Source organism: Lissotriton vulgaris, chromosome 12, assembly GCF_964263255.1.
Source record: "Lissotriton vulgaris chromosome 12, aLisVul1.2, whole genome shotgun sequence".
NCBI classification, from domain to species: domain Eukaryota; kingdom Metazoa; phylum Chordata; class Amphibia; order Caudata; family Salamandridae; genus Lissotriton; species Lissotriton vulgaris.
Genome location: NC_141700.1, coordinates 409140900 through 409157593, shown reverse-complemented (window position 1 = coordinate 409157593; position 16694 = coordinate 409140900). Strand labels below are relative to the sequence as shown.

General features: G+C 48.4%; 1 protein-coding gene across 5 annotated transcripts in view; it reads right to left on the bottom strand.

Annotated features, from left to right (window-relative positions):
• CHD9 (chromodomain helicase DNA binding protein 9) overlaps positions 1-16694 on the bottom strand; it is a 2197083-nt gene that overhangs the window by 761486 nt on the left and 1418903 nt on the right. For all 5 annotated transcript variants that reach the window (XM_086945174.1, XM_086945175.1, XM_086945176.1 and 2 more), the window contains one exon: positions 7465-7664. In XM_086945174.1, the coding sequence (XP_086801300.1) occupies positions 7465-7664 (200 nt within the window). The remainder of the gene's footprint in view (positions 1-7464; positions 7665-16694) is intronic.

Sequence of the window (16694 nt, the reverse complement as noted above, 5' to 3'; positions counted from 1 at the left end):
TCCCCTCTGCTTTCAGGTCTTCATCTTCCTTGATCCACCCTTGGATCACTCCGGACAGCTTCCTCCTAGTTGCCTGCAGCATCTTTTCTTCAAGGCTCCATTGACTTCAACGCAGAAACCCGACGCACTTTCACACCTATGCACCCGCAGCCCATGGGTGAGGTAACGAGAGCATTTTGTGGGGGTGCGTGGCCAAGTAGCATGGCCGACAGGACGTGAGCTCTGCCAGCTCCCGTCTTGCAGACCCAGTTATCCTGTCAGAATATCCTGCCTGGGCTCTTTTTGGCTGGCTCTGGGGGTCGGAGGCTCCTCTGACACAGGGGGCCCTCCTTCTCGGAAAACTGCCGGCGGAAATCGGCGTACTGACCGAGTAGTTACTTTTACACCCTGGTAACAACATCCTGCTCTACATTCAAACTTAAAAATAAATTAATTGACCACACCACCCCGGGCGCCCCCTGCACCGACCCCCGCCCCTGCCACTAAGGTATTAAAAACAGAGTACCGATTGGGATCTCTTAAACAGGCACCGAGCGCCCAATAAGGATAGAAAAGCTTCTGGGAGCTATCTAATAAAAAAGGTGCCTCTCGAGTTCATGTTTTACAAGCACCCGTGCTTGTGCACTCCTGGCTTGGGCGAGTTCAGAAGGGGGCTGGTAGGAGACTTGTGGGGTGGTGGCGGGCATTGAGGGCCTGGTGGGGGTACTTCACAACATGAGGTCAGTCGAGGTAGATTGCGAGGCGGGACGACGAAGGAGAGAATCAAGGTTGGAGAGATGCGTAAATAAACACCTACAACTCCAAGGCCAGTTCATAGGCAGAGAAACCCTACATGCTCATGTGCCCCTGGCAGGGGAATCCGTGCAGCGGCACCCAGGGTGATTCATTCGCGCCTCCAGTCGCTGCGCGTGCTTCGAGAGCCGAGGTGATGCCCCCAACTGTGTGGCCCACGCACTGCAAGCAGAGCTGCCACAACAAGCAATTCCGACTCGTTAGAGACTTACCCTGTGAATAGGAATGGTGGCGGGCTGGCGCAGAGATAAAGCCGCCGGTGGCAACAGGAAGGCGCCTTCACGCCTGGTGGTCCGTAGTGCAGGGAAACAAGAATAGGCAGGTGAGCCCCCGAAATAAAAGCCAAAAGTTATGAGGGAAGGTCCGGAGTTGTTGGAATGCCCACACAGTGACGCTATGATCAGACCAGGAAAGGCTGAGGGGCATGATAGTCACTGAAAGACCCTGCGCCCATAGGCCCACATGAAGGCAGCAAAAGAACCTGATTGAAGTATTGCAAGGAATTTCCTGGAACGGGGGCGTGGCAAGGAAACTTCACTGGAGCACGGCAGAGCGCGCAGCAACATTTAGTAGTATTTTTCCGTTTATACATATAAATACAGACAAAGGAAATATCGATTTCCGTCTGTATTTATATGTATAAATCGGTAAAAACGGAAAACCAGGAGCCCTAATTATAATGCACTTAAGAGCATATGGTATAGCGTTATCTTGGAACCAGTTAAAGGACTTGGTTCCGAAAGCTGCAGATAGGCTCAGCTCATGCTAGAGCACCATCTCACATAATTCCAAGCACTCTGCCTCCAGGATTGTTAAGGCCTGCCATAGGAGTGACTTATAGGAGTATATGTGTCCATTTTAGGTTTAGATATAGGTATACTATATCTAAAGCAAAGGGTGATTACACCACCTTCCCCAGCTGATTGATCAGCCAGTTGTGTCAGATTTGGATGGTAAGCCAGGGGTGGCATAATACATGCGCAGCCCCTGGTACCTATGGTACACTGTACAAGGACTTACAAGAGTGACCCAATACCAATTAGTTATGTACCTAAGGTACATGGAGTCCATTTTAACAGAGAGAGCAGGAAGCCTGGGGTCCTGAATAGCAGGATCCCAGGCCAATTAAGTCGAAAACCAGCTAAACACTAGGCAAAAAGATAGAGGTAAACATAGTCAGATATCCACCTTCCTACAGATTGCATGTCCTCCTCTGGCGCTGCCGGCATCTGTGACGATGAGAAGGGAACCAGTTCATGGGACGGCGCTGAAACTGAAGTCTGTAACGATCCCTTGCTGAACCAGATATGGGTTCTGAGGGGAACAAACAGCGCTGAGGGTGGACCCTCTGTCAAGCACCACTGGAGGCTCCTGATTATTTTTGGGACCAAAAGGCATTCCAGAGGGAGTCTGTAAAGTGCAGAAAATGCGCAGCAGGTCCGCTCAGAAGGCCTCTACATGATTCAGCTCTGATGGAGACAATTGCGGGAGTGGGACTGGGACTTTTTCAACTTCGACCAGCTAGGTCAAAGTATTCTTGTTTTTGGCAACTTACATTTTGGCCTCAAGATAAGGAATGGCTTGCAGGTGCAGTCGTCCCAGGCTTTGGACTCCTTTTCTGACACCACAAACCATAAGCATACTTCATAAGCATCTGTCACGGAAACTTTCCTGTGATAGCCCTACATGGTTAGAACCCAGTCATCGTAGGGTGTGACATTTCCCTTGAACAACTGTAAATCTCGATAAAATTTGCAGTCAATAAGCCCAAGGGGAAGCTCCAGATCTGCGTCTGAAGGAGCGGAAACAGACATCAGCACACAGTGCTGGGTCTTATATGCAGCTTGGTTCGTCACTAAGTGCAGAACAACATTGGCACAAAGCCACACAATGCCAACTACCTGCGTGCAGAAGTATTGCTCGAAAAGCTTGCAAATCCAGTTTGAGTCTGTGGAATATTCACAAGGTAAGGAATCCGCAGTTAAAAATATTTATCAGAAAATAAGAGTTACTTACCTTCGGTAACTATGTATCTGGTAGAGACGATTGTAGCCGCAGAGTCCTTCACGTACAATTATCCCCAGGCGTGAGACTGGATCCGGAAAACTTTTGCAACAGCATACCTGCGCGCCGGGGGCGCGGCGACACCACACAACGCCGCGTCCACGTACGTGACGTCAGCGAGGTCACATAAGACCCACCCCGGCGAGCCTACGTCAGTTTTCTTCTGAGAACTTTTCCGCACCACAAAGCGGAGCCACCAGACAAAAAACTGTGGGAGCACGGGAATAGTGTGCAAAAGAGTAGAAAAAGGAGAGACAAACAACACCAGAAAGAACAGTGCAACACTGCAGTGTCCAAAGGCTGGGGCAGAAGAATGAACAGAGCAGAGCCCTGAGCAGCCACCCTGCAAGCACATACACAGCCTTTCCCCTGAAACAAGGAACATGCGTAAAAGCCATGATACAAGTAACAAGCCCACCACCCATCTAGCAAGGAAGGGGAGCCAGTCCCAAGAAAGACAGAAACACAAACCTCCAAGGCACCCGAGCAGAGAGGGCAACCACCCCCAAGGAAGAAGGGCAAGGCCTAGCCAGATGACCCCTAGACGGAGGTAAGCAGAGGGGCCAGAACCCTCAGAAGCAACAAGAAGGGAAGGGAGGGAAGGACAGAGATGGAAGGTAAACCCCCCGAACCTGGAGTAACCAGAGCAGCGAGGCACAGAAGCACCGTGACCCCATCCTCCAAGAACCAAGAAGAGGAATGAACCGCGACCAGACGAAGCCACCCTTCAGGAGCAAAAGAAGGTACTCACAGGAGACACAGACCCCCACCAGGAGCGAGTACCAAAGACCATCTGATAGAGACTACTAAGCGCAGATTACTTCACGTAGAATAGATACCCTAGCAATACCCACGGGGAAGGAGGGTCTGCGAAAGGACCCCACCAGCCTGCAAGAAACAGATGGTCCCACAGGGAACCAGATCTGCAGCCGGAAGAGAAACTTCATCCCCGCCAGGCAAGGGGAACCCCCATAAGGGGAACACCACCGACCCCTGAGGGTGTATGAGGAAAGGGAGACTGAAGAGGCCTGTACCCGCACAGCAGAAGTACCAAGGGCAAGGCCAGATATGCCGAAGCACCTCACTCACTCACAAGGCAACAGAACTTCCATCCAACGCCAAGACAGGAGGAGGAGGAAGAGAAGAAGAAGAAGCCCAGAGAGCCCAAGTTAAAGAAGGCAAGCCCCCTCCAGATGGAAGGCAACAGGCCAGCCAGGACAGCGCCAACAGTCATAAGCTGCCAAAAGCGAGAAGAAAAGCCCGGGGCCCCAGAAAGACCGGCAGTCTAAGCCTGACAAGGGAGTACTCAGAATCCCTTCAGCCATCAGGACAGGGGCAGGAAGGCGAGAAAATGTCCGGCCACAACACTACAAGGGGCCGCGCACCCGACCTCAGGAAGCAAAAGCAACATACAGAAACGCCATGGAGAACCGGCACCCGAAGGCGACCAGAACTCCTGAGCAGAGCGCAAGCTATATAACAGCTACCACTACCCCACATAGGGTACGGTAAGTCCCAAGATATGGGAACCCTCTTTGGAAGAACTTCAGCAGCAGAGGATAAAAAGAAAAGGGCCACGGGGAAAAACACCCCCGCAGAAGGCTTGACAAGCAGCCCAAGCAAAGCAGAAGTCCTAATCTCAGGGCCGAGTCTGCGCAACAACTCCAGCAAAACACACCCATAGGCAACAAAGGGCAGTCCAGCAGCCAACAATGCCAAAGTCCAAAGGAGGAGTCAATAGCCAAAAAGCAAACTCCACAGTCAGAAAAAACGGCCTAAGAAGGCCCAGAACCAGCCCAACTCAGCAGTCACTGAGGAGGTGAAGGAGGAGGATAAGGTGGAAGAGTAGGATGGAGCCCAGCCAGTAACCTTTGGATGGCGGAGTCAGCCGGGGCATGGAACAACAGGCTGCCGTCAAAAGGAAGATCAATGAGCCGCTCCCGAATATTTTCAGGGAACACGCCATCCCGAAGCGAAGCATGGCGACGGAGGGCGACTAATGAAGCCATGGCCCGGCCCACCACCTCCGAGATGTCGAGATCGGAGCGGAGAATAAACGACCCTAGCTCCCGGCCATCCACAGCATGATGCCGTAAGTCCACCTGGACCGTCTCCTGGGAGGCTGCGGACACCAGAGACTCAGCAGAGTCCCACAAACAAGAGGAGGCTGAAGCCAAAACACACAAGGTATTAAGGGCCACGCTGGTCGAGGCGAACATGTTGCGCTCCAAGGAGTCCAGCCATCGGGCCTCCCCAGACGGCGGGGTCAACAGTGGCAGCAGGGAGAGAATGGCGGTCTGCAAAAGCAGACTGGCTGAAGAGGGGTGGAGGAAAAGGCACGCCGGGTCACGCACGTGGCGCCGGAAGATGCCGGTGCAATAGGTGCCAAGGCACCGGATCGCCTGAGGCAGGACGCCTCCAAGACCCCTCCAGAGAAGAAGGGAGCAAACCCTCAAAGGGGAGTAAGATCTCACTCCTACTAGAGCCCTGGTGGAGAACCTCCAAGAGATGGTCCGTCCGGAAAATGAGCAACCGGGTCCCCCCGCGCAAAATGCCAACAGCTGTGGACACCGGGTGTGCGAAGGCCACACCCGCCTCCGTAGGGCCCCGCGGTGGAGAAAGCAGCTCCTCCTTGGGCGACGGCTGCAAACTAAGGCGGCCGTCCCCAAAGCCAATCGGGACAGGCAAGGGCCAGATCTGGAAGTCAGAAGGAGCCGAAAATTGAGGGACCTGCCGCTCCTCCAACGAACACCTCTGCCTCAGGAAAGGTGGGGAGCCGCCCTTCGATGACGCCGGTGAAAAAGATCTAGTGAAAAAGACACCACGCGGCTACCAGTCCGAGGAGGACGACACCAATATACAGCCTGCCTCCGGAGAAGACGGAGCATCCGAAGACTAATCCGCAGCACGACTCCTGCGTGGAGCAGAAGAGTCCGCCGCCGGAGGCAGAACATTGGCACCACCCAGCGTCACCAGACAGGGTTCCTCCAAGTCACACCGCATCGGGAATCGGAGCGGAACCGGAGTCGAACTGGCTCCAGGGCAGCGCCGGAGCGACGCTGACTCGACCCCCGCCGAGGCTGCCGCCTGCGCGTGGCAACGAGTAGGCCCTGGGGAGTGACACAAAGCCTTCCGCCAGCCGCAGCCCAGAATGTAGCGGAGATCACCTGGTAACCCATGTGGCGGCGCCAGGGATGATTCAACCTCCGACTCGCCCTCAGACGAGGCAGCTGCCCGTTGGGAGGGGCCAGAGGGTCCCGGAGAGGGAGAGGGATGAGGGGTCCTCACCCAGCTACGACCCGGAGAGGGACGAGGAGGGTCAACGGACCCCGGTGGCTCCGCACGGTCCAGCAGTTGCCGGCGCCGTAGCGGCGTCATCTCAGCCTTAGTCAGGACCACCTTGTCAAAGAACCGAGAGGGGCTCGGGGATGCGACCCGAGCCCTGGCGACCTCCTGCTTCACCACAGGGAGTTTGCGGCGAGGCAGAGATGCGTTGGCCTGATGCAGGTGCCCCAGAGGAGCTGCACCTTAACAGCACCACATCATCAGAGCCTGGATCCGAACTAGTCGGCGCAGAGGCCGAAGCCAGTGGCGGCTGCGGAAGGCCAGCGCAAGGCAAGGAATCCGCCGACACCCTAGGGGGGGAGGAGGAGGAGGAGACGCAAGCGAGGCCTGCAAAGCCGCCACGTATGTCTCCATCTGGACTCTCGACGCCCCAGCACCGGGAAATGTTGGATAGGACGACAAGCGGGCCGCATCACCCGCGGAGAGCCCACGCTCCCGGCAGGCCGGAAACCAGCTCCCGGGGACAAACTGCGACACTTACCCACCGGGGATCGACGCTCATGTGACATCGGAGAAGGGCGAGGACGACGACCACGGCAGTATCTGAAGCCGTCTACCAAAGCAGACCCAGAGAAGGACGTCAACCTGGAGAGACGCACTGAGAGAAGTTTCATCCAGCCGCAACTTCGGCTTCAACTGTTGGCACGCCGTACAATCAGTGGTGCTGTGATCCTCCCCAAGACACCACATACAAATGAGGTGAGGGTCCGTCGCCGACATAAGACGCCCACACGACGTGCAAGTCTGGAATCCCGTAGGAATTTGCACACTGTTCCACAAAAAGAAGACAATGAAGGAAAAAGAGGGCCCAAACAGGCCCGTGGCAAGAATCGGATCCGCGTTGCACGCGGAAAAGAAAAAAACTGACGTAGGCATGCCGGGGTGGGTCTTCTGTGACCTAGTTGACGTCACGTACGTGGACGATGCCTGGGATGCTGTGGCAAAAGTTTTCCAGATCCAGTCTCATGCCTGGGGATAATTCTACGTGAAGGAATTCTACGTGAAGGAATCTACCGGATAGTAGTTTCTATCAGATCTTTAGTTACAGTGCTCAGCAAAGTCTGTCCCTTGTAAAAGAATCAATATATAAATGTGTCCTTTTCTATAGGAATTTTATGGATGACTCAATAAAAATGTTAATTTTTTATTTCTTTAGTTATTTATCTTTTAATAGCTAATCATTACATTCACAACATTTTCACTATTTCTAGCCTAGAAAAGGTGGTGCAACAAGAAAAAAACAACCATTGTTGTTTGACATACCAAGATGGTTTTGTAACTCTCTTGTCTGTCCATCCTCAGTGGGTGTGATGAGATCCCAAATGAAGCTTTTAATCTTCTCATCTCCTCTGTAGTGAACAAGGCAGTAGGCTAACAGTGCCCGGCAAATGATTTCCACATCTTGTTCGTTAAGTTGCCTTTTGAAACGCCCGTGGGTTAGAATATCTCTCCATCGGCCCCATCTAGTCCAGAGTCAGAAAAGCCCATTAGTTTATCACCATAGTAGAATCCAAATGTAGAGCTGTGGCATTTCCTGAATTATAAACTAAGGTCTGCAAAACACAAGTTATTTCACAGGGTTTTCCCCCAAAGAAAAACAAATTAGGAAAGTACACGTCATAAAACAACAATCTTACTTGCTAACTTAGCCACTCAATTTCTGCTGATAATTAACAGCTTACATAAATTAGTTGCAAACAAAAGAAAACAATTGCATATTACATTCGAAATAGATCACTCACACAAACATATCACAGGTTGCAATCAGCAATAACGAATGACCTATCTGGCTGTCAAAATTCCGAACATAGCACTTTTAACCATGAAATCAGAGGTTAACGTCCAAGAGAACACATTGCTGTTTGTAACATACAACCAATAAGGCCTAGATATTCCATGTAGTTGGCTACTGTGGTGCAAAACAGCCCGCCACTTCAGCATAGAGTAGATAAAATTCCCCTTTTTCCCCAATCAAAACATGCTAGAGATAGGTCTCCGACATAGGACACCCCTATGCGCACAAAATAGCTAGCACCAAAGCCCTACATTGACTTTGATTCACCAAAATGGCTGGGGTAGCGGAAGTGACATCACGTCTTTTGACCCAAAAGCATCATGGGAAGAGCTGTCATATGTTCTTTCAACTGTCACCCTCAGTGTTCTGTTTCTCAACTGTCTTTTATTAATTACCAGTTGCTCACCTATCTTTCTCAAGGATGGCAGAGAGAGAACAGCAAGTTGTGTCTCGCAACCCTTCTCTCTCCTCCTGTATGTATTCCTCACTGATCTCCTTACAAGATCTCAAGTCGGATTTTCTCATCTATTCTGTCACTTTTTAATCTCTTCCTCCTGTCTCGCATTCTTTTACTCTCTTGTATGGATCTCTTTCATCGGTCTGTCTAAATATCTCCTCCACATCTCTCCCCTTTACTCCTCCCCACCTCTCCTCTCAACTGTTTTTTAACTTGCCTCCATGTCTATCTCTAAACGGAATAACCACACTGTCAGCCAACAAGCTGTCACCATCAGCACACTCAATTTTCTCCTTTCTTTAATCTTCCACTTTCTCACCTATTCACGTCCTCTCTTAGTTGCTGTATTTCTAAAGTCTTTCTTTATTGCACCTCACACACCGGTCTTCCCTTCTCTGAGCTGTCTCATCAGTGTCTCTATTAACTCTCTTAACTTTCTTCCCACCCTCTGTCTGTCCGCCTCTCTGACCACTCTCAGTAGCCACTTATCTCTCGCATCTGTCTCCCCACTCTTTCAGCTGCCTCTTTATTACTTGTCTTACCTGCCCATCTGAATAATATCTTTCTTACAAGCCTCATTTATCTTCCCGAACCTCAGTCAGCTATCATCCGCTGCCCCTTTATTGCAGTTCTCACACCTATTACTCCCTCTTTTTCTGTCTCTCCTATCTATCTCTTTCTCATCTGTATCTATATCACATTCCTCATACTATCATCCCATCTCACCGGTTTTGCCTAACTCTCTCTGAATCTCAGCCGTCTCATCTGTGTCTACTACCTATTGTTCTTACCTGACTCACTCCTTCACAACTGTGTGCATCTCTCATCTGTCACCTCTGACTTCTCTTTAATCCTTCTCCAACACATCTGCTTTTGCCTCTGATCTACCATGTCTTTGTACGGTCCGCTTTTACTATTTGCCCCTCTTTCCATGCCAAGTTATCCACCTCTATCCACCCCAGCTCCCCCTCCTACTCTCTCCTATCTTTCTTGCTCCCTTCACATACTCAGGATAAGCACAAGATAAAGATACACCTTTTCACTGGCCTAATCTTAAATTGCGACAATAAATTATTTTGCAAGTTTGCTAATTTCCTCTGAGGCCAGGGATCACAAACAGAGTTTGGGGTCGCAGGACGCAAGTCAAAATGACGTCCTTGAAATACTCCCTTGCTCGGTGACAACATACATCAAAGAGCCATTCAAATAAAATGTATTATACCGCACCATCAAGTTTACAAAATCATATCACAGCTATCTACCTGGTTAGTCATGCTGTCTAGAAACAATCTGGATGGGCAGCAAATTACATAGCACAATGAACAATACCAGTCCTTTGGCACACCCACTAAAACACAGAGTACACATCTTTAGACGAGCCAATCATTTCAATTTCACATCAACCAGGCTGACTCATGTATCTCCTAAGGACCTTCATCCCGCCGCATAAGTGACGGAGAAGAGCTGCATATAAGAGCCACCACTGATTGTAGAGAATAGTTTCATCAACTTTCTCCTGCGGCACTCTAAGAAGCGGAGTGCTAAACAACTGGTCCGAACATCGTGCCCAATTTTAAGTTTGGACCTTTTTATATTATTAAAGAAGCCACTCCACAGAACAGAGAGGCGGAAGGGCAATGAGGAGTTTGTGTTTGGATTGACTATCCACAAGAAAGAGCATGACAGAGGAAACCTTCCTTGTCCTTCTGATGGATACTTCAAATGGCCGACTTCCTACCTTAAGAATAGACCACAGTGAAGTACCTCCCAGTTGAAGTGTAAAGGGAGTGGACTCCGACCATAAAGTCCAATAGACCCAAGCAGGCGCAGTGATCTTTCTGTCAGTCAAGATAGTAGTGCTTGGTGAACACAGTAAGCGACCCCCATGTAGCAGCCTGGTAGGTGGCCAACAAAGATACCCTCCCACCAAAGAGGTCTTACTAATCTGGGCTCTGGGTAGTGGACCCATCAGCCTTCACATGTTTGTTTCAAGACTAGTGGATAGCAGATTTTCATACAGAGGACTACCCAATTTAACAGGATCCTGTTTTGCACAGCTTTCCCACTCTTCACCCAGGAGAAACCCACAAACACCTGATCAGCTACACAACAGGTCCTGAGCAGTTGATGTAAGAGCTCATAGCCCTCTTAAGGACAAGTCGATGGAGTCTCTCCTCCAGTTTCAAGGGGTGAGGCAGAACAAAAAAGCCTGGCAGAGTGGTCGGCGGGCCAATGTCGAAGGGAATCAACCTTCAGTAGGATGACAACCATGGCCCTCAGTATCAATTTGTCTGGAAAGGAGGTGGTGAATGGCAGTTAAATGCCAGGTGCCTGTAGGGCACTCATACGGAGGGCTGCTGTAATTTCAATGCGCAAGACTACCTTTAAAGTTAAGAGTTGTAAAGCACAGCTGTGCATTTGCTTGAAGGTCATGCACATTAAGGTTAAGATCAGGTCAGGTCCCAATGTGGTATGACAAACGACATAGGTCAAAACACTGGATTTGCTTTCTCAACAAAGGTTGATCAAGCAAATACAGAATGGCTTAAAACCAACATTTAACCTTTCAGCATGCCCACAGCAAGACTCTGCTGGGTTAGTCAAAGAGCAAACAAATGAATATCTAAAAGCCTGGTTCAAAAGGGGTCAGTGGTTCAAGGTCTGCATCAAGCAAAACATTTGTCCCAGCACTCATTATAGATGGACTTTGTGGAAGGGAATCTGGCTGCAAGGATGACATGGACCACCTTGAACGGCAAGTCAAAAGCATTCAATTGACACAGCTCTTTGCCCAAGTGTAGATTTTGGAGACTCAGATGCAGAACCATGCCCTGATGCTTTGACAAGAGGTCCTTTCAAAATGACAGCCAGGGAAACTGGCATGCACTGGGACCAATCATGAGGCATTGTTAGATTCCGGTAACACCACAGGCATGGAGTCCCCATCTTGATGCCCCTTCCACTAGACTACGAGTGGCAGGATTGGGGCCGAGTCCTGCTTAGGCCTCTTGTGCTTTTGTCTAGACTTCGACTTACCCGAAGGGTACAAAAGTGAAGTAAACTTTTTGAAAGAGTGGCATTGAGCGGGATCTGTGCATGACCACTCTCTCTTCTCATGTTAGGCAAATTAGATCTTCTCCTTCTGCTCCAAAATCACTGCCTGGGGTTATAGCACTTGTCAAATGATTTAGAGGTTTGTGGCTGGGGCCAAGTACCACAAAGACACCTCATGCAGATTAGTGACCAACGCCAAGTTCATACAGTTTCAGCACAGGTTGAAACCCGTCATTGTCGATGGGGACATTGTTCCTTAGTGCAAAGTTAAAGAATTTTGGAAGTTGCTGAAATACCATCAACTTTGGGAGTGGAGCTCTAGATGTGCGTTGAAGGGAGCAGAAAGAAGCAATGACATCTGCTCACTGAGGTGGCGCCTCTATGCGGCTCCAGCCTGTAATTATTGGTGCGGTACAGAGTGACAGTGGAGCTGCTGGACAGCACCCACCAATGAATAGGAGACACTAATGCAAAAATAAAACATAAATCACTAGGATCCAGTCTGGCACCTGGGGATATTCTTAAGGTGAGTCGTCTGCTGTTACTAGTATCTATCAGGAAACTGATTAATAGATATCACAGAGCTATATGAAAGGGGTACACATCGTACTAAAGTGACAATGGTAACCTAATAGCATAAGGTGCTATTCAAATAAGGATAACCACATATAAAATTAGTGTCATTTAACTATTCTTCATTAATCGATCTATGCCTGAAAGGTTCTATAATCAATCAGAATCAGAGAAGTGGAAGGGTGATTCTCTGTTACCATGCATCCTGGAGCAAAAGAGCAGGAAACTCAAGCTAAAAAGTATTCTAGTAGACACACAGATTAAAGTATCCAAATGTGCAACAAGTTACTTACCTTCTCTAATGATCTTTCTGGTGTATAGTCACATTAAATCGAATTCTCACCTTGTGAATATTTCCCAGATGTCTGGACTGGACCCACAACTTTCCAAGCAGATGCAAAACAGATTGGCAGATTGGAAGGATGGGTCTGCAAATCTCCAATTCTGGGCAATTGTAGAAGGAACAAAAGGGTAAAATCCATCAGGAGATGGTCTATGTTTGCACTGCTTTATCCTTCCTTGCTCAGGAAAACCCAGAAAGAGCTGATAGTTCCTTGGTATAATAGGTATAAAAAAGCAATGCTCTTTTAGGGGTGAAGTGGAGAAAAAAGGTGCTCGGGTTTTCTAAACCATCTTATCATGGGATATGGAGGATTCACACAGACATCCTAAAGTTTGCTCACATGAATAGCCAATGTTACGGCGATGAGATAGGCCCCTGTCAATGTCAGAAGGTTTAATGGATAACTGTGCAACAGCTCAAAAGGGGTGCAGATCAAGTACTTCAAATCCCACTGGGACTTCACAAGGGAGTTTAGAGAAACAAATCCTGCAAACATTTAGAAAACCTCATCACAACAGGTCATTTACATATCGAAGGATGACCCGGCAACCATAAGAAGGCCAAAAGAGCTGATAAGTAGCCATTAAAAATGCCTAAGGCAAGTAGTTGCCAGCATAGAGACAGAGTGAACAGGAAAACGTCAGTCAAATTTGTCTGTAAAGAGTGAATTTCTTAGATGCCTTCTGGGGGGAGTTTTTTAGTCAGTGCACAGCAGATCTTTATGCAGAGAGCAATTCTTCAAGAGATGGTCTGTTTTTACACTGTCTTGCACTTCTGTGCTCCAAAAAACCCAACAAAAAGCTGATTGCCCACAATCAATTGGTTCAATCAATATAAAAGGTTATTCTCCCCCTTAGGGTCCAAACAATGGTGTTTCTCTCATCCGTAAAGGAATGAGGAGCATAAAAAATGCCAGAAGGGTGATAGCCAGCCCAACATGAAATGGAGTGACAACTTTCGGTAAATAGGAAGCTGAGGTCCCCAAAACCACCTTGTCTGGAACACATTTCATAAGGTGGATGGACAGAAAGCCTTGAGCTCACTTAAACCCCTGGCCAATCTATCTATATCTATACTACTATTATCTATATCTAGATCTATACTACTATTATAAAGAGAGAACTTGCACCTTTGAGCCAGGTAAACTCGGGAACCACAGCGCCAATCTACACACCCGATACATTGTTGAAAATGTCAGGGTGTGTAGATGGACATAAGCTATATAAATAAAAAAAAAACGTAAATTTAAAAATTTAAGTTTAAAAACAAAGTAGTCCCCTGAAAGTAGCGCCGGCCGGGACGTAGCCCTGGCGGCGACGTGCGTGATGACGAGGAGGAGCGGCGGTGCAGTGAGGAGCGGGGCTCAGGTGCGTCATGAAGAGGAGGAGCGGCGGAGCTACTACTAGCATAAAAAATGTGCTCTAAGTCATGCCTGATTCGACCAGAACGGTGCCGGCAAACTGAATTCATATTCTCAAACAGGTAATCTTCATATCAATTGAATTACACGATCAAACAAGTTAGCAAATGCAAACTAACAAAAAAAGCTATGCACCCTTTTCAATCAGCAACGGCACAGCAAAGACAACTATAGTAAATATGCTAATGGTGTTTGCAAATGGGTGTCGTGATGACACCAGCTCGTGCTGTTTTAAATGCTAGAGAGATATTCTTCTCCCAGCGAGGAATGACCCGGGTAATCCTGGTAAATATAGACCCAGCGCGCGATGATAGGCTTGGAATCTGCGGCGCTGCCTGCTCGCGCTGTCACTCAGGGGCTTCTGTGTGGGCGCGAGGAGGCCCTGCAGCAGGAGGCCGTCGAAATGTCGAAAAAGATGAATGTGGTGGGCAAGGAGGGAGGATGGCGCAACTGCCCCCGAAGTGCTACGTGATGCAGCTCGTATTCCTGGTGTGGGAGGACAGTTATCTTGTGAGGTGCTGCGGATAAAAAGGTCTCACGCAGAGGGCCATAATAAACAGTCCGGGTTGATGTTTATTTCAGCCAGGATATTACATATAGTAAAGGTCTTCTGTTTTACTACATTTCTCATTGGCCTGTAATTCAAGCTTTAATGAATTAATTCCTTATTTGTGCGGAATTGGGAGAGCCTCCCAAATCTGTATCCCGATTAATTTTTTGAGATGAGCAAGCAGGTTGGGGAGTTATGATCCTGCAGGAAGAGGATGGGGCATAAGGACTGGCTGAGCGAGGGAAGAAGCATAAGGAAATATGAAAATGCAAAGGTAATTTCGCGTTCCGAATTTCCACATGCTGCCCCCAGCCCCCTTCTGCCCTGGGCAAAAAAATGCAGCCCCCAGCCCCCTTCTGCCCCAGGCAACGCTGGGGCGGGCTGCTAGTATTATGGTAAAGAGAAAGAACATCTTCAACATCTGCTTCAATAAACAGTGCACTGGCTTAAAAGGGCTGTGTACATATCAAAATGGTGAGGACTCAGTTCAAGAACTACTGCAGCATTACAAAGATTTGACAAATCTACAATTGGAGCTGTGTGCAAAGCGGAAGGGGGGTCAGGGGGAAAGGGAGAGGGCGAGAAGGGAGGAGGCCCGTGGGAGCCAGGGTGTAATGAAAAAAAAAATCTACATTTTTCAAAAATCTCATCAGAGGAGGTGATCTAAATAAAGAATGCTGATAGGGGTGAAGCAAAAAGGATGACAGAGCGGATAAGTAGGTCTTAACAGTGCCCAACTGAGGACATTACTGGGCCAATTGCAAAACAAACAAAACATCAAACAAATTTCTTTGTAATTGGTCAATTTGTCAGGTACCACACCAAACCTCAACTTTGTCCCAACGACAAGCATACACTTATTTTGTGGAAGGATGCTTCGCTGCTAAGATGAAATCAACGACCTTGGGGGAGAAGGTCAAAGGATGCCAACTGTCGCCATTCAAAGTATAGAGATGCCAATTATACAGGCCCGGGTGCAGTACCCAGCCCTACTGCTGCAACAAAAGATCCTCGCAAAAGCAGCAGTTTGATCGCAGGACTGACATTAATGCCCAGGAGTTTCGGGTACCACACTCTGCTAGCCCATTCTGGTGACACTAGATAGACTTGGGCCGAGTTATGTGTGATATTCTACAGTACTCAGAGCAGGAAAGGCAAACACGGGAAGGCATACAGGAATCCAGAGCTCCATTCTAGTGCAAGGGGTCTCTGAGAAACAGCTGCTTTGAAAACTCTATAATGCAGTTCTGACTTTGCACATTTTCGCTGGTGGCAAGAATATCAAGTCAGGGTTGTGATCAGTTGATTTGACATATGCTGTCCACTATTGTAGTGGTGGGAACCTTGCACCAGTCCAAACAACCCATATTGATGGTAGGTTCAAAGACAACCTATATAGAAAGCTATCCTAGTGGTAGCTGTGGAGAGCAGCCTTCAGGCTAAGTCTTGAAGGAATGTAAAGCAGCTTGTTTTACAAGTCTATAATCTCATTCAAGGACCAAATGAAAGGAGAACCACACCAGATATATATATATATATCAGAATAAAGCATCTTTTCAAGCACTGTTGGTGTGGCCCATATTACGTTGCTGGAGGAGCGCGTTTTCTTTGGAATGTTAATAGAGGTGTCCGACACACCTCAGAATGGGCCCCAATCCGCAAGGAAGTGGCACTCTCCTGTGTCAGGGCGATCAACGGAAGCGTGGAGCTTGTTTATGGAGTGCCCTCCAGTTGTAAAACTGTACATGGACAAAGTTTGTGATGGAAGGGCCACCTCGTGAGGCCCGCCCCAACGTGGAAATGAACATTTAAGCAACCACGATTTGCACGAGGGAATTTTCCTATGCACTTCGTGCTTGAGGTAAAAACCTTGGTTTTGTTGTACAGAACTCAGTGGTAGCGGAACTTTACTTTGTTGCACTGTGATAGAGTATTGGAAATGTCCGTTTGAAGCACGTGTTGCTCTCTATACACAGTGGCACTTAGAACTGCTTTTGCCTACATCGATGTTGAGAACCAGTAAGAAAGAAAGTGGCAGTCATAAGGCATTTTGGGAACTGTAGTCCCGATGAAAATGACTAAGTTCAAATGAAAGTGTGCAACGAGAAAAACATGTGGAAGTAAATGCCATTTGGGGGTTAAAATGTAACCTGAAATAAGATACTGTACTTATTTTCGCTGCATTATGAAAACACGAGAAATAATTGTTATGTTATGTTATGTTACTTAGTTTTTTTGAGCGCACAGCTGCCCCAGCGAAGGGGCGTCCTGGCGCTATAATTGAAAAGGCAACATAACTAA